Genomic DNA, 23,355 nt, shown 5'->3' with positions numbered 1-23,355 from the left:
CTACCTGCATATCTTTTCTAAGCTAACATCCAGTAAATTCAAAATAAGTTCATTTTGGTAGCCTGGACACTATTTAGGCCATGGTAACAATGCACAACTGATCAAATCTACGCATTAAATCAAGCATTTTCCTTATTCTAGCCTGTTTACAAGCACGAACGGGTCTAGTCCAACTTGAGGCTGAGAGAAGACAGCTCTGTTCAAGCCGTAGCACTGGATGGAAAAATAGAATGACACAAAAAAATCCTGAAGTAGCAGAATCTGAGGTTAAGTGACTGCCTCGGGTGCACATGTACATCTGCTGCCTGTGTTTGAATCTGGCTCACTGCTGTTTTAGCAAAAACCTCCATCATTCCTCACTCTCCTGTCAAATAAAGCATAACAATGCTTGACAAAATATTGTTATAAAAATAACAAGAATCTCACAGACCAGTTTCATAGGTTTAGTATTTTCAGATCCTGAACCTATAAAGGCAGCTCAATCTCATACCTGGGCTAAGATTTTTTCAGACAAGTTACGTATGTTTTCAAAACAGTTTAATTTAGCTTACATCCTGGGAAGACAACATACTGAAATATATGTAGATGTCTTTGTTAAAGAGTCTAATATTTCTTTTGATGTAGTGAGGTTGAATGTGAGCATGGCTGAACATAACGCGGTATTCCCTGACTGGGTTTGGTCCCAGAAACCTTTTCGTTACATCACTCTCTGGGAAAAGCAGTCTCTGCCATGCTAATCCTCCTGTCATCTATCCACTGGGGAAAATGGATTCCTAAAAACGTGTTTTTCCTTCTGTCCATAGAAAACACTATCCAGTCATTTCTAAGACTATGGGCCGCCAGAGGCTCCTGTCCTCACACGGTCACCTGACGGGAAACCTGGGAACTGGGGTTCATCTCTCCGGACACCCCCAGGTACTTTCCCACTACCAGTATGAAGATGGGGTGCCCCTGGGGAACTCAGACCATCAAGACCATCTCTCCAACCCCTTCCCTGCCAGCCGAGAGCCCAGCCTGCTCTATCACTGCTTCAAACACAGAGGTGGGGTCAGCGACAGACCTACTGGGACATCACACAAAACAATATTGATGGTGCTATAGATTAATAGTAAACAACATAAAATGGTTGGAACGCACACTGTTCAAAAAAGTATGAAGCATCACAGGAGAGCAGGGTGCCATTTTTGGTTAAGTGATGTTCATCCAGCCCTTATTTACTTACAGATAACGCCAGGCACTTGGAACTGGGCTGCAAAAGGCCGTACCTGGACACAGTGCCTCCAGCAGTCTCCGAGGAGCACTACTTCCGCTCCCCTCCCTCATACGAGCCTCCACTTCTGTCCCACCCCTACTGCGGCGAGGCCATAAGCTCCAGGGAGGCCTGCATGTACGGGGGGGTGGAGGTGAACAGTAGCCATGGGGCTGGGGGTGCTGACGCGGACCTGGCTCCCCCCTCTTTGAACTGCAACATGTGGGCGTCTGTGCAGCCCTACCCCCGGTACAGCGTGCAGACAGTAGAGGGGGTCCCCTACCAGCCCTTCACCGCTCACTTCACCAGTACTGCCACCGCCACCTCCATGGTGCCCAACCACCCCCCCTCCGGACCCCCACGCCCCCAGCCTGAACAAGGGGTGTTTAGCCCGGCTACCACACAGCGAAGCCTGGCTGCCGTCCCCTCGTCATCCTCCGCCTCTTCTTCCTCTCCACCTGTTCCTGGTTCCAGGGAAAGCAGGCCGGTGGTCCACCCTCCCCTGTACCAGAGGAAGCCTGTGCCTGGGTCGCCCCTCCGGCTTCACAGGGAGTTCTCTGCTTTCCCAGCACAGAGCGGCCCTTCGTCCATCCAAGACTCTTCCTACCAGTACCCAATGGGCAGTGTTGGAGCCCACTGGACTGATAGCTCGGGCTAAGGAGTTTTATATGGCCCGTGAGGCAGTGGCGATGTCCACCCACCCAGTCGGCCCAGAGTCAACCAGACCCTCCCCAGCAATCCATCCTTGACCTGCCTGTGAGGCATCGAAAATGAGATTATGTTGAAAAACAGCCATGACGACCTTGCACAGTGGAAGCCATAGTATTTTAGTACGATGAGAAGCAGCGTGCACACACTCCAACGGTAGCCTGCATTTTCCAAAATGCCCCTGAACTTCAATTACCCAGACTGGAGGAGCATCGGGACTGAGAGGATAATTACTATTATTCCAGAGGACGAACCCTTCTGTATGATTATTCAAGTGTGCCATATAATGGTAGTTTCCCTTTCATTCAGAAAGATCAATATGCCATAAGGAGATGTGTTCATAAAACAGGAGAATATCTATAATGGCTTTTGATGTGTTTGAAGTACTTTGAAGTAGTGTGTTTAGGGTGAGGTATATCTTCTAGCCAAACATTTGTAAGAAAAATATATTAAGCGCAAGAACAAGGATGGAGAGAGATTCTGATTTTTATGTGCAAGATTAAAGTACTCGGCCACGTGTTTTTTTCTGAGTAAGACTTTCACGAAATGTAATTGTGCCATATCTCTGGATTTTGTTGAGAAACTTTACCAGTTACAAATCTGTTGAAATTGTCAACATGAGCTGCATGTGCACTACACATAGGCTATCTTAACACATCTAGGGGTGTAGGTCTAGATCTGAGTAGGCTAGCAGGACATCCCTTCGAAAAGCCAACCGTCCTCTAGGCTAATGGCCCCTTAGTGTTTTCCCAAGTCTTTAAAACCCAGTAGAGCACTTAAGTGCTTAGGGCTCGGCTCCAAACCTGCACTATGATTCTGAAGATCCGTTTTTCCCAGTGAGCTGGGAACTCAAAGACAATAAAGGTCCCCAGCCATCCACATGTGGAGCTTAAGAGACTGTTGTTATGCCAATGCCAGTACAGAACAATGAGGTTTGCACAAATCCAAGTCTGAAAAATCCTTGTAAGACTGCAAATGTAAAGAAAAAAGCCTGAGTGTGGCAGGCATGGTTCAAGAGGTGGAGGACAGCAAAGCTGAACTGAAACAGAGACGAATGGGCAAAGCATTCCCCAAATCCTGTTTTGCCTGGCTTGCACTCCCACTCACACAAGTAGGAATAGGTGAGAATGCACCAGAATTGTGGCCTGGTCTACTGGTACTTTACTCATCTTATTTTTTTATTCAATATAACTTCTTTGAATATTTTTTTGCACACCCGATGAAATAAATATTTGTATCCATCCAACCGGCTTCCCTTCATGTTTTGTCCCTAAAGTTGAAGAGGTCTGATGCAAAAATGTAACAGGTCAATTAGTACATTTGTCGATACATGACTTATGTTACATGAATTTAATATTAATTTTGATTTTTTTGATTTCCGCCCGAAATCAAATTGTATTTGTGATCCAATATGTAGTCACATCAGTCATTACAAAGACAATTTAATCAATTTAATTATTAACCTGTTCAAGACTATAATGGAAATGCTGAGCAGGTGTGCACGATTTTCAACAAATCTTCACCGCAAACAAATGTAGTTATACAAGGAATTAGAAGTTCTGGGCACACCTTTATAATACATCATTCCACCCACATCATCATACTGAATTTGCGAATCCGATATTCAAATGCCTAATATAACCTAATATGCTACAGATGGTGAATTAAACAAAATGCCATCATCAGAGGCTTTTGGTCGCTATTTGGCTTAGCAGACATGATTGATGGTGCCAAAACGTGCTAATCAGAATCATCTTTATTCCTAAGTTTATTTTTACAGACCCAAAATGATGTTGGTTGGGATGTTGCCAGTAGTGGTTGAAGACTATATATTGAAATTAAACTATATAGAAAGAATGCACGAACACGCTCGTTCTCAAGGTCGCCCCAGTGACGTTTGGTTCGCAACTTTGCTGTTTCTGGTTGGCGTGTGTGACGATCAGCTGTGCGCAATAGCGCTGGTCTGCTCAATCTCTGACTAGCCTATTACTGGTGTGTGCACTAGAGGTCTGACGCAATTTCCAGAGATCAAACCTGACTCAAAGTGAGGTCTGAATTAATTTAGTTCACTCTTCGAACACAGGGTACGTTTGGTGACCTCTGACATCGCATCGGGTAATTGAGAAATATTTAAAACACCCAGACACCTTGCAGAGCAGACATGTTATGTGTTTAGCTCATAAATTACTAAACTCAAGTCTCACATGTTCATGTTATTCTCTTAGATTATTTTCAGACAAAATTTCATATCAACCACCTTTCATTTATCCTGTGCAATTTGGAATGTTCCCCAAACCATACAACCAGAGAAGATGGGCTATCGACCATCTCAGATAAAGCATAAGCTACAAAAAAATATAGTTTATATTGATAACATTGGTGAAATCCGCTATTTGTCAATTTGTGCATGTAATACATGGTTAAACTAAAATGTGGTGTCTCAACTCCATATGTGGCATTCTGATCCAAGATCTTGGATGCATAAATCAGGTCAGTATATATAGCCTTCATAAGAAAGGAACCAGGCAAGCATAAAACACTGTTAATTGTATTATAAGACAACTTGGTACATCGCGTGCAAGGATATTACAACCGACCAAACAGGAGCTATTGAACCCGCCAACTTAACAAAGTCACATGCTCACCACGTTTGAACAAGTCTTAAGATTGTAGGTCAGTTTCCTCAAAAAGCAAACATAGTTGCTATTGGGACCCCTTAACTCCGCCATAAGGGATTTTCGGCCCGTCAGAATTTCAGAAAAACGCTTTAAACGCTACATGCTTAACACCTAAAGACCAGTCTTCCCGAAAAATATTTATTTGTTATCCATCTATGTACAAAGGTATTTAATAATTGCATATCAAACACTCATGTGGGTGTTGTCTGGCACATTAATGCATATTAATTAGACATATATCCTTATGGAAATATCAGTTGATGTAAATGTCCACAACACAAAGATGTAAGCTGTGAAAGTACATTCAGTTTGTCCACATGGTGGTAAAATAATTACTATATTATAATGACTCGTAATCTATGTCTCTCAGCATAACTAGATTTTGTACACCTGCTCAGGGTGATTAATCTAGCTAATGTATAAACTGTGAATCAATTTGTCCATATGGGGGAATCATTGAATAGGAAAAATCCTCCATATAGCATTTGGTGCACCTTGGCAGACATACACTGCATGTGTTCCTCAGCGCAAAGGTAGAGGAATAAGGCCAATAGCATAGCTGAACACTGAGCCTTACTCACTGAGACTTGCAGCTTTAATTCCTAAACTGGGGATAGCTACAATTGTGACAATATCATCTACAGCCTGCATTGACAAACGGCTGTTGAGACTGAAATCATACAGTGGGGAGAACAAGTATTTGATACACTGCCGATCTTGCAGGTTTTCCTACTTACAAAGCACGTAGAGGTCAGTAATTTGTATCATAGGTACACATCAACTGTGAGATACGGAATCTAAAACAAAAATCCAGAAAATCATATTGTATGATTTTTCAATAATTAATTTGCATGTTTTTGCATGACATAAGTATTTGATCACCTATCAACCAGTAAGAATTCCGGCTCTTACAGACCTGTTAGTTTTTCTTTAAGAAGCCCTCCTGTTTACCAGTCATTACCTGTATTAACTGCACCTGTTTGAACTCGTTACCTGTATAAAAGACATCTGCACACACTCAATCAAACAGACTCCAACCTCTCCAAAATGGCCAAGACCAGAGAGCTGTGTAAGGACATTAGGGATAAATTTGTATACGTGCACAAGGCTGGGATGGGCTACAGGACAATAGGCAAGCAGCTTGGTGAGAAGGCAACAACTGTTGGTGCAATTATTAGAAAATGGAAGAAGTTCAAGATGACGGTGAATCTCCCTCGGTCTGGGGCTCCATGCAAGATCTCACCTCGTGGGGCATCAATGATCATGAGGAAGGTGAGGGATCAGCCCAGAACTACACGGTAGGACCTGGTCAAAGACCTGAAGAGAGCTGGGACCACAGTCTCAAAGAAAACCATTAGTAACACACTACACTGTCCCCCTGCCCGTCTGAAGTTTGCCAATGACCATCTGGATGATCCAGAGGAATGGGAGAAGGTCATGTGGTCTGATGAGACAAAAATAGAGCTTTTTGGTCTAAACTCCACTCGCCGTGTTTGGAGGAAGAAGAAGGATGAGTACAACCCAAAGAACACCATCCCAACCGTGAAGCATGGAGGTGCAAACATCATTCTTTGGGGATGCTTTCCTACAAAGGGGACAGGACGACTGCACCGTATTGAGGGGAGGATGGATGGGGCCATGTATCACAAGATCTTGGCCAACAACCTCCTTACCTCAGTAAGAGCATTGAAGATGGGTTAATCACAAATAAAGTTCAGCTGTTCTTGTAGGATTTTCCTGACATTTTCTTAGTTGCATCTCAGAGCAAAAGCCATGGTCCACAGAGAGCTTCCAGAGCATCAGAGGGATCTCATTTTTGAAAAATATCAGTCAGGAGAAGGGTACAAAATAATTTCCAAAGCATTAGATATACCATGGAACACAGTGAAGACAGTCATCAACAAGTGGAGAAAATATGGCACAACAGAGACATTACCAAGAACTGGACATCCCTCAAAAATTTATGAAAAGACAGGAAGAAAACTGGTCATGGAGGCTTCCAAGTGGCCTACAGCAACATTAAAGGAACTGCAGAAATTTCTGGCAAGTACTGGCTGTGTGCTATATGACAACAATCTCCTGTCCTCTTAATATGAATGGGTTATGGGAGTAAGGTGGCAAGACGGAAGCCTTTTCTTACAAACAAAAACATCCAAGCCCGGCTGAAGCTTGCAAAAACAAATATCAAGTCTCCCAAAAGCACGTGGGAAAATGTGTTATGGTCTGATGAAACCAAGGTTGACCTTTTTGGCCATAATTCCAAAAGGTATGTTTGGTGCGAAAACAACACTGCATATCACCCAAAGAACACCATACCCACAGTGAAGCATGGTGGTGACAACATCATGCTTTGGGGCTGTTTTTCTTCAGCTGGAACCAGGGCCTTAGTCAGGGTGGAGGGGTTTGTGTAGACTTTTTATATCCACTATAGGAATTAAAAGAAAGTTCTAAAAAACTACCTGGAATACTGAGAGTGATGGCATGCTTTTAAAGACATTTGGAGCAAACAAACAATTTCAATTTCAATCAGCAAGCTTGTTCAAATTCAGCTCATTTTACCCACTATGTAAGGCAATCAGCAGCAATGGGATTGTGAGTTTCCTTCCTCTCTCACACAGCAATCATTAGGTCCTGAATTATGGTGATGGTTCGGCCCTGGCTTATGTCAGCTCTCTCTCCGACATTCACTCTCACCTTCAATCTTTTTCTCTGTCCTGCGTTCACTCTCACCCATGTTCACTCTCACCCTCGATCTTTTTCTCTGTCCTGCGTTCACTCTCACCCATGTTCACTCTCACCCTCAATCTTTTTCTCTCTCCCAGGTTCACTCTCCCCCATGTTCACTCTCATCCTCAATCTTTTTCTCTCCGTTCCCAATGAGGGTGAGAATGAACTTTGGGTCTCTCTCTCATTCTTTCTCCCTTGATTTATTCCTCCCCCTCCTGGATGTTGACATTCCTACTGAGTTCCTACTGAGGCTCTAGGTGGAAAATGTCCCCATTCCAACAAAATCAATGTCCAGAGATTATAACTCTACACCTCTACTGTGACTTTAATGGAATAAAAAACATTTAACTACACATAAAGTAAATTACATGTACATGTTACAAAAATAATATAAACAATAATTATTTTATTTATTATAACATTATTTATCTCACATAAAATTACTGTGTTTTAAGAAATGTTAACATTATACAAAATGAAACATCTAGAACCTTCCATTGACACATGGAGACAAAAATGCCAAATGTATAAAAGAAATATAGTACCATAAAACATATGTATGTACTGAATATGTATTGGATATTATTACTATATGTAACACAGATATGCTATAACATATGCATAGCATGACCAAGAGAAAGTCGGGGAAAGTCACTGGTTAGGCAGGCCTCCATGTCTGTGTGGCGGACGTTAGCCTGAGTGGTTATTCTGACCTCCACATTCTCTCTGGTCTTTATAGGCCATCTAATACAGGTGGTTCTACTAATCAGCGCTGGGGTGGATCCGGAGTGGGCTGAATCGGACTGCAGCTGGAAACATCCATATCTAAGAGCAGAAAGGAATTTAAGCACAGAAAAAAGGAAGGAATATTGGACTTTTTATATAAAATATCCCTCATATGGACAAAGGCCAATGATGGTAACAGTGATATGAAAGGTACAGAGGGAAGCATTATGTGGTTTAACAAACGTTTAGAGAAGGGGCGCCTAAAATACACTCCACTAGAAAAACAACACAACTTTATTTAAAATGCCACACAAATCAAGTTTTTTTTGCTGTAGCTACTAGCTGTCTTGAAAAGAGCATTAGAAGACAGACATAGCAGTAGACGTAACAATTTATGCTATCTAACTTTCCACATAAAACACTCAATCTCTGTTGTAAAGCAGCCAGAAGTGTATCCCCACTCCTGAGCTGCATAGGTAAGGCCTTGTATATATGCATGCGTCCCAAATCACACCCTATTGTCTTCACAGTGCTCTTGTTTGCATCCCAAATCGCACGCCAGTAGGGCACTATGAAGAGAAGAGGGTGCCATTTTGAATGCACCCTATCTGTGAGAACCTGACTGGGGGCCTAGGGTTCCATCTGGAACACATTGGTGCTGAGATTTGGCCGTGCCGGTGCCTCTCTCCACTGCTGCTCTTTGCTCCACGTTGCCCTTCCCTTCCCGCTGTCGTCCCATAATCCCATCTAAGAGCTGCCTGGACGCGCATCCCAAATGGCATCCTATCCCCTATATAACCCCTATGGGCGTTGGTCAAATATAGTGCACTAAATAGGGAACAGGGTCTTGGTTAGGAAATAGCCCTTGCTGAGCGGGACACACTCTGACGACCCACCCACTCGGATGGGCTTAACTGGGCCGTCTTGTAAAAAACGTGTGCCCTCACTGACTCCTTCTCTCCTTCACCCCAGCCCAGAGAGTCTGAAAACACGCTTTAAACAGTTGAAGAGGGATTTAATATCAAGTCCATTACTGCTTTTCTGGAGCCCTGTAAATAGTCAATTAGTGGATGATTCTGATTTGATCCACATGCGGAGAGATCCGCTGTGGGGGAGGGGAGGAGGGAATGGGAGGAAAGAGTGTGTGTGTGTATGGGGGTGGGATGGGTGTGTGTGTGCAGAGTTTGGCATGTTTCTCTTTATCTGCAAAGCCAGCAATAGGTGGGTCGTGGAGAGTGAGTAGAACTGTAAGGTGGAAATAGGGCATCTCATACCCTTTTATAGTTTACATACTATCTACCCGTTCGGAAGAGCAGTTCCTCTTCCACCTGATACACACCAGGTGATGTCATGCCACTGCACCAACAGCAAAGACTGGAACTCGGCCACGATCAGGGGCAGCGGGAAGTGCCGGAGAGGACCCTGGGAACTCTGAATCTTCTTATATCACGGTGTGGGTGTGTGCATGTATGTCTGTTTGTGTGTGCCACTGGGGGGGGATAACTCTGGCGGTGGGACATTTAACTGCCCCGTGTCCCTTGATCAAAGGTAGGTCTTACATCTGGTGGGCTTCACTAAACCCTGCAGTATAAAAGCCAGCTCCTGCTTTACTAAGTGGCTTTAGATAAAAGCATCCGTAAAAATTAATAATTATATCGTGAGAGCTCCCTGGATTAGACTGTTAGGGAGGAAATGGAGGGATGGATTAACTGTTTATCCTCCAGATTAAGTTAGGGGTCTACAAGCCTCGCTAAGATTGGTGAGTCGTTGTGAAACGAGAATAGTATGACGGTAATGGCAGCGGAACACAGAACGAACCCAACAAACAAACTAGAACTCTAACAACAAAAACCTCTGCTCTAGCATTCCGTCTCAGCCTAATTGGCCTTGAAACCAACCAGAGCATAGCACTAATAGCGTGGTAGAAACGTGTTTCCATCCAAATCCATAGTTATTTCAGCTCAGCGAGATATGCACATGTTGTTGGAGGGAGCAAACAGGACAAAATCTCATTATGGGCAGTTGTGGTGGAGCGAGGCTCTGAACTGCTTTGATGATGCAGATGTATGCACTGAAAATGACCTCATCCCTCTTTGCATAGGTCTGATTAAAGCCAGCAAGTGTTCAGCTAATTTAATGTATTGTGTGTTTGTGTGTGTTGGAATATGTGCCTGATGATGCACAAACGAGTGTGACATTTGCAGAGGTTTTGGTGTCCAGCATTGTTCTCCTCCTTGTTTCTCCAATCACTGCCAAGGCTGGTTTTCTATAGCCAATAGGCATCTGTCATTGTCTCCTGACACTGTCTCCTCCTTCCCCCTGCTCTATCCCTGCACCCACTCTGCTCCATAGAACCTGAGCAGTGGGCACAAGGAACACAACAAACATGACAGTTTTCCAGTTAATAGTTCTCTCGCGTGCAAGAAAGCACTAACATGATTTTTACTACGTTTATTTTCATTTGTTTAACCAGATTGACTAGCTTTTGGTAATATACAAATACAATAAACAACACCAAAATCAACAGAGCAGACAGGGAGTATACTTTACTAAGACGATTCGAGAATGTTCCCTTTATGTCCGTAAAGCGTTTTGCCAAAACGTTATATTCGTCCCTAAGCCACAATGGAACTTTCTCTGAGGGAACTTTGTTTTGACATATCACTGAGGACAATGTCAGGCCGTTATGTTTCAATGTACGCTGAAAATAAAAATAAATCATTAAGACATCTGTAAGACCACAAAATGGTCAAGTTACTTGGTCAGGAAGCTGTGTCATGGAGGACTCGTCTAGTTCCAGTCTGGCCCTAAGGATTTCCCAGAGGATGTTGGTTATTTATTCATTTCTTTACCATTTGTTTACCAGGCATTTTTATATAAAGCAACAACCTAGGATCAGTTAGGGTAAACTGTTGAGGGCTAAGGTACAGAACAGGTTTTTCACCTTGTCAACTTGGGGACTAGAACTACCGGTTGTTTACTGTCCCCACACTCTTGACCACCTGACTGCCCCATGATATTAGGTCCCAGTTGTAGCTTGGATAAAGAATGTTTTCAGTATCAGCCCGCTCCTTCTTAAAGCTCTGATGACAAAGGCCTCCTAGGGGAAGGCCAGCCTAAATAACCATCCATCCATCCATCTTCTTCCGCTTATCCGGGGCCGGGTCGCGGGGGCAGCAGTCTAAGCAGGGATGCCCAGACTTCCCTCTCCCCAGACACTTCCTCTAGCTCTTCCGGGGGGACACCGAGGCGTTCCCAGGCCAGCCGGGAGACATAGTCCCTCCAGCGTGTCCTAGGTCTTCCCCGGGGTCTCCTCCCGGTGGGACGGGACCGGAACACCTTCCCAGGAAGGCGTTCCGGAGGCATCCGAAAAAGATGCCCAAGCCACCTCAGCTGACCCCTCTCGATGTGGAGGAGCAGTGGCTCTACTCTGAGCTCCTCCCGGGTGACCGAGCTTCTCACCCTATCTCTAAGGGATCGCCCAGCCACCCTGCGGAGAAAACTCATTTCGGCCGCCTGTATCCGGGATCTTGTCCTTTCGGTCATGACCCAAAGCTCATGACCATAGGTGAGAGTAGGAACGTAGATTGACTGGTAAATCGAGAGCTTCGCCTTGCGGCTCAGCTCTTTCTTCACCACGACAGACCGATACATCGACTGCATTACTGCAGAAGCTGCACCAATCCGTCTGTCAATCTCCCGTTCCATCCTTCCCTCACTCGTGAACAAGACCCCTAGATACTTAAACTCCTCCACTTGAGGCAGGCACTCTCCACCAACCTGAAGTGGGCAAACCACCCTTTTCCGACTGAGGACCATGGCCTCGGATTTGGAGGTACTGATTTTCATCCCCACCGCTTCACACTCGGCTGCAAACCGTCCCAGTGCATGCTGAAGGTCCTGGTTAGAAGGGGCCAACACGACAACATCATCTGCAAAGAGCAGAGACGAAATCGTGTGGTCCCCAAACCTGACACCCTCCGGCCCCTGGCTGCGCCTAGAAATTCTGTCCATAAAAATTACAAACAGAACCGGTGACAAAGGGCAGCCCTGCCGGAGTCCAACATGCACTGGGAACAAGTCTGACTTACTGCCGGCAATGCGGACCAAGCTCCTGCTTCGGTTGTATAGGGACCTGACAGCCCTTAGCAAAGGACCCAGGACCCCATATTCCCCAAGCACCCTCCACAAGATGCCGCGAGGTACACAGTCGAATGCCTTCTCCAAATCCACAAAACACATGTGGATTGGTTGGGCAAACTCCCATGAACCCTCCAACACCCCGTAGAGGGTATAGAGCTGGTCCAGTGTTCCACGGCCCGGACGAAAACCACACTGTTCCTCCTGAATCTGAGGTTCTACTATCGGCCGTATTCTCCTCTCCAGAACCCTGGCATAGACTTTCCCGGGCAGGCTGAGAAGTGTGATCCCCCTATAGTTGGAACACACCCTCCGGTCCCCCTTCTTAAAAAGAGGGACCACCACCCCGGTCTGCCATCCCAGAGGCACTGTCCCCGACCGCCACGCGATGTTGCACAGGCGTGTCAACCAAGACAGCCCCACAACATCCAGAGACTTGAGGTACTCAGGGCGGATCTCATCCACCCCCGGTGCCTTGCCACCGAGGAGTTTCTTGACCACCTCAGTGACTTCAGCCCGGGTGATGGACGAGTCCACCTCTGAGCCCTCATCCTCTGCTTCCTCAATGGAAGAAGTGACAGCGGGATTGAGGAGATCCTCGAAGTACTCCTTCCACCGCCCAACGACATCCTCAGTTGAGGTCAACAGCTGCCCACCTCTACTGTAAACAGCGTTGGTAGGGCACTGTTTCCCTCTCCTGAGGCGCCGGATGGTTTGCCAGAATCTCTTCGAGGCCAGCCGATAGTCCTTCTCCATGGCCTCACCGAACTCCTCCCAGGCCCGAGTTTTTGCCTCCACAACCACCCGGGCTGCAGCCCGCTTGGCCTGTCGGTACCCGTCAGCTGCCTCAGGAGTCCCACAAGCCAACCAGGCCTGATAGGACTCCTTCTTCAGCTTGACGGCATCCCTTACTTCCAGTGTCCACCACCGGGTTCGGGGATTGCCGCCTCGACAGGCACCGGAGACCTTACGGCCACAGCTCCGAGCGGCCGCTTCGACAATGGCGGTGGAGAACATGGTCCACTCGGACTCAATATCTCCAACCTCCCTCGGGATCCAGTCGAAGCTCTGCCGGAGGTGGGAGTTAAAGATCTCTCTGACAGGAGACTCGGCCAGACGTTCCCAGCAGACCCTTACAGTACGCTTGGGCCTGCCGAGTCTGTCCAGCTTCCTCCCCCGCCATCGGATCCAACTCACCACCAGGTGGTGATCAGTTGACAGCTCCGCCCCTCTCTTCACCCGAGTGTCCAAGACATACGGCCGCAGGTCAGATGAGACGACAACAAAGTCAATCATCGACCTGCGGCCTAGGGTGTCCTGGTGCCACGTGCACTGATGGACACCCTTATGCTTGAACATGGTGTTCGTTATGGACAAACTGTGACTAGCACAGAAGTCCAATAACTGAACACCACTCGGGTTCAGATCAGGGGGGCCGTTCCTCCCAATCACGCCCCTCCAGGTGTCACTGTCGTTGCCCACGTGGGCGTTGAAGTCCCCCAGTAGAACAATAGAGTCCCCAGTCGGAGCACTTTCCAGCACCCCTCCCAGAGACTCCAAGAAGGTCGGGTACTCTGCACTGCCGTTCGGCCCGTAGGCACAAACAACAGTGAGAGACCTATCCCCGACCCGTAGGCGCAGGGAAACGACCCTCTCGTTCACCGGGGTAAACTCCAACACAATAACCAGTGTTTTCAATTCCTACATAAAGTAGTCAGTCACAGAGAGAAATTTGCCAACCAGTCCACTGGAATTTATTGTATTTTTTGATTATCTTAGGTACTTTCTACTGCTTTGATTTAATCTGAAACACACAGATTTTTTTTTCATATTTCATTAAGTTAACCTCCCAGGTTATTTTGCAATTTTCAGAGGACTGAATTTACAAGATTAAATTCAGTCAGATTGGCCTGAATATTTTGAGTTACAAGATGGTATATTTTTTGAGATACAAGAAGGTATGAAAATTGATTGGATGTGTTTTGGGGGGATACATTGACACAAAATATACTATAATTCTAAAGTGAAATACAATTGTACAAATTTTTACAAATTGTTCAAGAAATATCACTTTACACAGTAAATATTCACACCTTTAGTTCTGCAAGCCTGAGTTAGTTCAAGAGTCAAATGTGTAACACATAATAAATGACATGGCGTCTGTGATTTTAATGTCCTCCACCTGTGTTCCATCGTAACAATTCACATGAGTTCCAGATGAATTCAACGGTTTTTGTAGGTTCTGTTCTGTTTTGTACATAGTGATTTGAAAATAAACATTAAACCATGACAACCAAGGAGGATTCTAAAAAACGAAGGCACAAACTTGCAGAAAGACAGATCAGGGGGTGGGTGTAAAATATTTGAAATATCTGAATATTCCTTGGAGCACGAACAAGATGATAAGAAGCAGAAGGTGAATGACACCACTAAGTCCCTGCCTAAATCAGACAGAGCAAGTAGGAGCCTGATCAAGCAGGCCACAAAGAGGCCAATGGCAACTTTAACAATGCTACAGGCGATATCCCAAATACAAATCTGCCCTGTATGGTAGAACCATCACTAATGAAAGCCCACCTCAAATCCTGTATTACGTGAAAACATAGGAAAACATTTTCTTGTGAGGCAAAAGTAAAACGGAAAGTTTTCATCTAAATGCGAATCGTTGTATTAACGCAACACCTAACGGCACCTTGCTACCCAATCCCTACTGTGCAGTGGTGGTTGAAGCATCGTGTTTTGGGGATGTTTCTAATCATCAGGGATTGGGACGACTGCCTGGATAGAAGAATAATGAATGGATCGATGTACAGAAAAGTGTTGGATGAAAACCGGCTGCCCTATGCAAAAAACTGCTCAAAAAATTCACCTTTTGGCATGACAATGAGAGTAAACAAAAGTTGAATTATAATGGACTGTAAATTACTTAAATTGTATTATTCTTTATTCAGTTTCATCTGAGCCTATCAAGGCTACAGTGGGGAGAACAAGTATTTAATACACTGCCGATTTTGCAGGTTTTCCTACTTTAAAAGCATGTAAAGGTCTGTCATTTTTATCATAGGTACACTTGTGAGAGAACTGTGAGAGACGGAACCTAAAACAAAAATACAGAAAATCACATTATATGATTTTTCAATAATTAATTTGCATTTTATTGCATGACATAAGTATTTGATCACCTACCAACCAGTAAGAATTCCGGCTCTCACAGACCTGTTAGTTTTTCTTTAAGAAGCCATCCTGTTCTCCACTCATTACCTGTATTAACTGCACCTGTTTGAACTCCTTACCTGCATAAAAGACACCTGTCCTCACACTCAATCAAACAGACTCCAACCTCTCCACAATGGCCAAGACCAGAGAGCTGTGTAAGGACATCAGGGAAAAAAATTGTAGACCTGCACAAGGCTGGGATGGGCTACAGGACAATAGGCAAGCAGCTTGGTGAGAAGGCAACAACTGTTGGCGCAATTATTAGAAAATGGAAGAAGTTCAAGATGACGGTGAATCTCCCTCGGTCTGGGGCTCCATGCAAGATCTCACCTCGTGGGGCATCAATGATCATGAGGAAGGTGAGGGATCAGCCCAGAACTACACGGCAGGACATGGTCAATGACCTGAAGAGAGCTGGGACCACAGTCTCAAAGAAAACCATTAGTAACACACTACGCCGTCATGGATTAAAATCCTGCAGCGCACACAAGGTCCCCCTGCTCAAGCCAGCGCATGTCCAGGCCCATCTGAAGTTTGCCAATGACCATCTGGATGACCCAGAGAAGGAATGGAAAAAGGTCATGAGGTCTGATGAGACAAAAACAGAGCTTTTTGGTCTAAACTCCACTCGCCGTGTTTGGAGGAAGAACAAGGATGAGTACAACCTCAAGAACACCATCCTAACCATGAAGCACGGAGGTGGAAACATCATTCTTTGGGGATGCTTTTCTTTAAAGGGGACAGGAAGACTGCACTGTATTGAGGGGAGGATAGATGGGGCCATGTATCACAAGATCTTGGCCAACAACCTCCTTCCCTGAGCATTGAAGATGGGTCGTGGCTGGGTCTTCCAGCATGACAACGACCTGAAACACACAGCCAGGGCAACTAAGGAGTGGTTCTGTAAGAAGCATCTCATTTGGTTTCTGTACCAAATATTAAGTTCTGCTTTTCTGATGTATCAAATACTTATGTCATGCAATAAAATGCAAATCAATTACTTAAAAATCATACAATGTGATTTTCTGGATTTTTGTTTTAGATTCCGTCACTTATAGTTGAAGAGTACCTATGATAGAAATTACAGACGTCTACACGCTTTGTAAGTGGAAACCTGCAAAATCGTCAGTGTATCAAATACTGTTCTCCCCACTGTATATGATTAAGAGTATCATGTGCAGTGCCTCCTCCATGTAGAAATTTGACTACAACCAATCATACGGCATAAATCACACAAGTAGGTGGGAATGTGGGACTGACAACTTACAGTGTTTCCCTACCATTATCATTGGACTGACAACCTACAGTGCTTCCCTACCATTATCATTGGACTGACAATCTACAGTGTTTCCATATCATTATCATTGGACTGACAATCTACAGTGTTTCCATATCATTATCATTGGACTGACAACCTTCAGTGTTTCCCTACCATTATCATTGGACTGACCACCTACAGTGTTTCCCTATCATAATCATTGCTGACAACCTACAGTGTTTCCATATCATTATCATTGGACTGAAAACCTACAGTGTTTCCCTACCATTATCATTGGACTGACCACCTACAGTGTTTCCCTATCATAATCATTGCTGTCAACCTACAGTGTTTCCATATCATTATCATTGGACTGAAAACCTACAGTGTTTCCCTACCATTATCATTGGACTGACCACCTACAGTGTTTCCCTACCATTATCATTGGACTGAAAACCTACAGTGTTTCCCTACCATTATCCTTGATGACAACCTACAGTGTTTCCATATCATTATCACTGGACTGACAGCCTACAGTGTTTCCCTACCATTATCATTGGACTGACAGGCATGTATCCTATCAATAGATAGCTTGAAGATACAAATCATTCTTTCTAACAGGAGAGGGCTCGATTAGCGAATTAAAAAGTAGTCCGGTTAATGAGGCGGAAAAAGGATTAAAAAGAGTTTGTAACCGGCTGATTAAACGACGGCCGGAGATTAGGGAAACCATTGCCTTACCCTGTCCCGCTTCGCCAGTGTACACACTCTACAACTAGCCACCCGCCACATAGAGCCTGTGCCTCTACTGTCACCCATCCCCCACCAGCTAAACCCATTCCCACCTCTAGCCGGAGCCTGATGTCTGGCTGGAAGGGCCAGCACCACGGCTCCAAACACTCCCCCCGTCCGCTTGGCCTCCACCGTCCCCCCTTCAGGTTCACTGCAGCTCAGTGACGAGATCGTCTTTATGTGCTCCACTGTGTGTGCAGCCACTGGGAGCCAATAGGGCCAAGTAGTCTGGAGCCTTCAGCTGAAATGGAACACAAGGCTGAAGGAGCCCTGTTTTAAGGTGCCAACGTAGGGAATGGCATGTCATTTGGGACAGAGGGAGTAGAACGATTCAGCCACCAGGTCCAACACCATTAAAGGGGTTATATCGCTCCGGTTTCCCTGTGGGACTGTGTTTAGGCAGACCCTGAGCGCAGAGAAAGATCCCTCTCAAATACTGCCGGGTTTCTGTTGATCTAATTCAGAGACAAATGAACTGGCACCAGCTGATAGGGACACACTGGAGGGAGAAGTAGAAGGTCAGTTTAATTCAAAATGGCCGAATCCTCTCAGGCTTTCCTGCTGCTGTGTTGTGATGAGGCGTGACATCAGAGCACACATACAGATGGGCTGTTAGATATGGGAAGTAAGAACACAATGACAGCCTTGTGAAGGGATACAATGAGCCCAGCCGCCTGGTCAGCTCGACTTGGAGTGCTTACCCCCTCTACTGGTCAGGGGGAGGAATTATAGAACTGCAGAGTATATTCTCTGACAAGGAGAACTGCCATTTTTCTATAAAATATATAGCCACTCTAAAACTGATAATGATAATCAGTCCCACACGCCCTTGTGAGAAAAATGCCACCAGAGGGATTTAAAATACAATGCCAGAGAAGAGCTGACTGGATATTACAGCATGATAATTAACCTTTACCTACTAACGATTAATGAGAATAATGGAGGGCTCATTAACTATATACACATATTATATACGCACAATTATAGGAATTCAATATTTATTATAACGATTTGTGCACCAGTTTCAACAAGTCATTATGTAAGCAGTCCAATTGAACATAAGAGTCATATACAGTAATTGTTGATTCATTAATAAAAAAGCTTTCAACCGATCACCCCTAGGGCCTGCGGGCTACCGTGCATCGGCAGTTGTCTGTTTGTATACCAAACTGCATCCTATTTTCCTGATATAGTGAGCTATTGTGCTGTTTGGAATGCAGACACCCCCTGGTGATCCTTCAACTGCATTCATCTCAGACCAGAACCAGTGGGCCAGGCCTCCCAGAGCGGGGTCTGGGGAGGATTAGCACCAGAAGCTCCACAAATCTCCAGCTAAGATGTTTGTCGTCTTTAAAGTCTCTGTCTGAACACTGAGCTGGCGTCTTAGAGCTTCCCCTCAGACCCGAAGCTCCGCAGCAGATCAAGTGTTTAAATTTACAAATACAGCTTAGCAAGGATCGCCAGGCCTTTCTGTGATTGACAGGTTAGCTAAAGGAGAAGAAGCCTCCTCAAGGTGATTACATGCCTTAAGAAAGACCCAGAGAGAAGCACACAGCAACCTCGTTTGGCATTTTGCGTGCTTAAGTCGGACATATCCTGTAATGCCAATTAAGGCAAATAAAAATAAAAGGTAAACAGATGGGATAAGTGACTCAGCTGCCACGTCCACTTGTGAGTGTTACCAGTGTTACCAGGTACCAACCTGGGTTAGCTACTCATGGGATTATGGCTGCTGTAACCAGTTTAGTAGAACAGACAAATATACATTTCCAGATAGTAAGAACAAACCTGGGGCAAAGGAACAAGAGGTCTATATTTTTACAAATAACATATTTCATTATGGAAATGCAGTCTGTATATACCATATGAGAATAGGAAAAGCTAACAGCTGGTCTACCTCAGTTATATCTAACCGACAATCACGTTGGTAAAGACCAAGGTGTATTGAACCAAGCACTCCTGTTAAACAGCAATTGGGTTATAGGTGCTTTCAGTACATGTGTGATAGGACCAGATGGGAATTATGACAGTTCTCTTACAGTCCTGTACCCTGACAAACAGTCCTTTAACTTGGTTTCAGACGACCAGGTGCAATAAGCCCAGGTCAGCCCAGACAGGAAAGCAAATTGCTCCTAATCTCTGGGTTAAGGCCATGAGGAACTGAATTATAGTGGCCTCGTGGTGGCCCCTTCATTAAAACAGGTGTCTGTCAAAATATCTTCATGGTCAGGTGGTTTGGAACTTTTGGTCCACATCATGATAGCATGACTCAATCCAATCTGACTATAACAGACTAATGACCCATCCTCTAAGTGGGCTGTCCGTGAACACTACCTTCAAAATGTTTACTAACACCCACATGACCAGACGGAGCATTTCAAGGGCGAAAAGATGCTCATGGATATAAACAATTAACAATTTATATTAAGGTTGTTGTCAATATATAAATAAATAAAGACTGTGAAATTAATGGAAACTTATCAAGTCTACCAATCACCCAGTATTATTGTAAACTAAAAATGCCAAGACTGTTCATACAGACCAAACATCTGAGTGGTGGGGACAAGAAACCAAAAGGAATGCATACAAACTCACAAAGGCTTTACATCACTGAGTGGTTCAGAGCAGAGAACAAAGCCAATAAAAGACGTAGGAACTCACACAGTCCCAAGCTTTGCATGTTGCAGAGCAGGAGCCAAAGGGAAGACACACAGGCTCTGAGTAGCACAGAGGGGAACAGGACTCTTATCTGGGTGACGCTGAAAGAACGACCTTTATGAGGAGGTCAAGTAGGGAATGTGTGTGTATGTGTGCATGACCAGATGTTGTTTCTAATTAACATGCTGACACGTCTTCTTAAGGGGTTTAAAAAATGTCAGATGCCGTCATTACATACAAGAGAAATGTTTCCAAGACACATCTATCTAGTGAAATGTGTAACTCATCTCTAAAAATAGATTTTGTTCATCTGCCTTCCGGTGGTCCCTAACAATCACTGCACTCTCCGGTGACAACCCTGGCTGTGGGTGATCCACTGCCAACAGAATGGCAGCTACTTTGTGACGAGCCTAACCAACAGCATAACAACCCCCGACTGGAGAGTCCCAGTCACCTCACTCACCTGACATTTATCAAGTCATGTTTCTGTTTACAGTCTATCATTTAGCCCTGAGCCGCGAACTGTAGAAGAGCAGAACCAAGACAACCCCCCCCCAAAAAAGTCCTCCGCTCCCCTTAAAGCCCCCTGTTCCTGTTGGGAGAGGATGACACCTCCCTTTCCGCTGCCTCTTTCCTGCTGAACCCACTCCTCCCCAAATAAGCACAATTACAGCTAATGGGTAGGATAGCATCACTGCCCTCTGTCTGGCTTTGGAAAACATCCGCTCTCGCTGCAATAACATCGCTTCCGACAATTTTACACTGGAGACAAGAACCTTAGCAACAACCTCAGCGACATTAACATGCCCGCCACACCAAAACAACGAGTCGGACTCCAATGCATTGCCTCTTCTAAGGAGGGATGGTGGTGTACGACTACACAACACGGCTTTGGGTGTAGGAGATTGGAGTGTGTCATGTTTGGAGTCCGTTTCTGTTTGTTTGTAGCTCAATGAATGTAATTCAAAGGGTGTGTATCCGCTTGCAGGTGTGTGTGGGAGTGTGCTAGCAAGGCTCATATCTCTGATGGTTAAAACAGTGCCAGCATGGAGCTGGGGACCGTGTATCAGAGACATTCACACAAACACACAGTTTAGACAGTGGACATTCACAGATGAAAAAAAAAAAAACAAGCTTGTGATATAATTACAGAATGAGGAAAGGAACAGGACAGACGGTGTTCCTATCAGATGGAGGAGGGTGGGTGAGCTGTGTGGGTGTGAGTGCGGGTATCTAGAGGTGCCAACCTCCAGGCTTCAGTCTGATCCCAATGATAGCTGTCTGCTTGGAGATGACTGGGGCGATAACCAGGCATAGCACAAGACACACGCTATCTGTTTTGTGAAACAACATCATAGGAATTGCCAACAGGGCTTGTTTCTCAGTCCTCTACACCCAGCCCGGGTCTGGTTACCTTGTGGTACCTTGGAATGTGGCCTAATCTGAACAGATTGGAACAGTGTGTGTGAATGATAGTGATAATGACCACCAAGAGACAGGTAATGCGATTACATGACAACAACACAACATGAACGCGTTCTTCCTCATTTGTGTACCTGTTAAAAAGAGCTTAGGAACAACTAGAAGGACCACCCCCGACCTAATCTGTCAAAGGCAGTCAAGACAGACAGAGACCAAAAGGCAGATGCAGTAGCACATTCAGTATCCAAAAATCTAAAGGAAACTCATTTATCTTATCTGTGTTTGCTGTACTTTATTTTATTCATTTGCTTTTATTTATCTTATGCAACTCCCACAAAGATGCCTTCCATCATAGGCATACCTATATATCTGCCGTGGATAAGCCGGATTGGCCCGGGCAGATCCTGGTAGTGTTATCCTGCTAATAGCCAACCGAGGAGCTGAGTAAAAGATTGCATGTTGACTCTGGTTGTGCCTTTGTATTAAGTTGTATTTAGCCAATTACAAACATTAGTATGTTAACGAAATGTCTATAACGCATTATACAATGAGTCCTAATAGTATTGGCCTTTCTATCAGTGTCAGCTTACTGTCTGATAGATCCAATAGAGTGGCTCAGAGACTAAGAAGTTATCTCAAGTAACTACCTGGTGTACAGGTGGTGGCGCACGTTAAAGAAAGCACTGTGTCATTTTAAATAGTCCTGTAGATTAGAACAAAGGAGGTAGTCTGCGTCTGAAATAGCCCCCCTCAATGCTAATGTGCTACACAATACGACATTGTCAGGAATCATTGAAACCTTTTTACTTCAAATGTTTTTCTCCCCAATTCTGAGATTAAAGGCCTGCTTCACTGCAGCACCTGCCTGCAGACTCGGGACAGTAGATGAAGAGATATGTGTCTTCTGGAGCACATCCGATGTCCATCCAGTTCTTATCGAGCCGCTCGTTCAACCATGAAGTATAGGCTGGAATCCTAATGCACAGGCAGGAACACACTCTTTGGCCTTTGACTTAGAACACACACATCAAGCCGCCACAAGTCAGCATGACGAGACACAGCAACGATATTCGTTAACCCCTGCGACACTTCTTTGTGGAATTTAATGCTATAGTGCATAGAACCACATTGTAAAACATATACAGGTACTGGTCTAAATCCAGGTTTGGAAAAAGGTTTACCCAAGAAGACTCAATGCTGTGATCGATGCCAATGGTGTTTCTACATGGCTTACATAATGTATTCAACATGGCTTACATAATGTATTCAACATGGCCTATATAATGTATTCAACATGGCCTACATAATGTATTCAACATGGCCTACATAATGTATTCAACATGGCCTACATAATGTATTCAACATGGCCTACATAATGTATTCAACATGGCCTACATAATGTATTCAACATGGCTTACATAGAAAGAGCATGTCTGGTCACTGCTTTGCTACACCCTAATTTTATTTTATTATTAATCAAACGTAGTAATTTATTTCAAAGATGAATGGAAATCCTCCTAACATGTCAAAATTGACAGCGATTGTGTTTTTTTAAGCGCTGACTTAATGGCAAGAAAAATAGAGCCCCCAGAGGGAAAGAAAGCCATTTCAAATGTTGATTTTGATACAAACATATAATACAAATTATACATAATTCAAAGAGGATGCACTTAGTGAAACCCCTGCAGACACCATAGCAGTCAAAACATACATATCACTGTTATATACATTATTCTTTCATATGGGTTAGGGTTATGATATTAAGAAGATAAATGCAGATA

General features: G+C 44.6%; 1 protein-coding gene across 4 annotated transcripts in view; it reads left to right on the top strand.

Moving 5' to 3' along the window:
• tbx4 (T-box transcription factor 4) overlaps window positions 1–3,192 on the top strand; it is a 31,769-nt gene extending 28,577 nt beyond the window's left edge. For all 4 annotated transcript variants that reach the window (XM_034288662.1, XM_010868881.3, XM_010868820.3 and 1 more), the window contains 2 exons: window positions 804–1,042; window positions 1,225–3,192. In XM_034288662.1, the coding sequence (XP_034144553.1) occupies window positions 804–1,042; window positions 1,225–1,907 (922 nt within the window). In that variant the 3' untranslated portion in view covers window positions 1,908–3,192. The remainder of the gene's footprint in view (window positions 1–803; window positions 1,043–1,224) is intronic.
• Window positions 3,193–23,355: the final 20,163 nt, after the last annotated feature.

This window comes from Esox lucius, chromosome 1, assembly GCF_011004845.1.
Source record: "Esox lucius isolate fEsoLuc1 chromosome 1, fEsoLuc1.pri, whole genome shotgun sequence".
Lineage (NCBI taxonomy): Eukaryota > Metazoa > Chordata > Actinopteri > Esociformes > Esocidae > Esox > Esox lucius.
The sequence above is the reverse complement of the archived record's forward strand: the minus strand, read 5'-3'. Positions and strand labels throughout refer to the sequence as shown.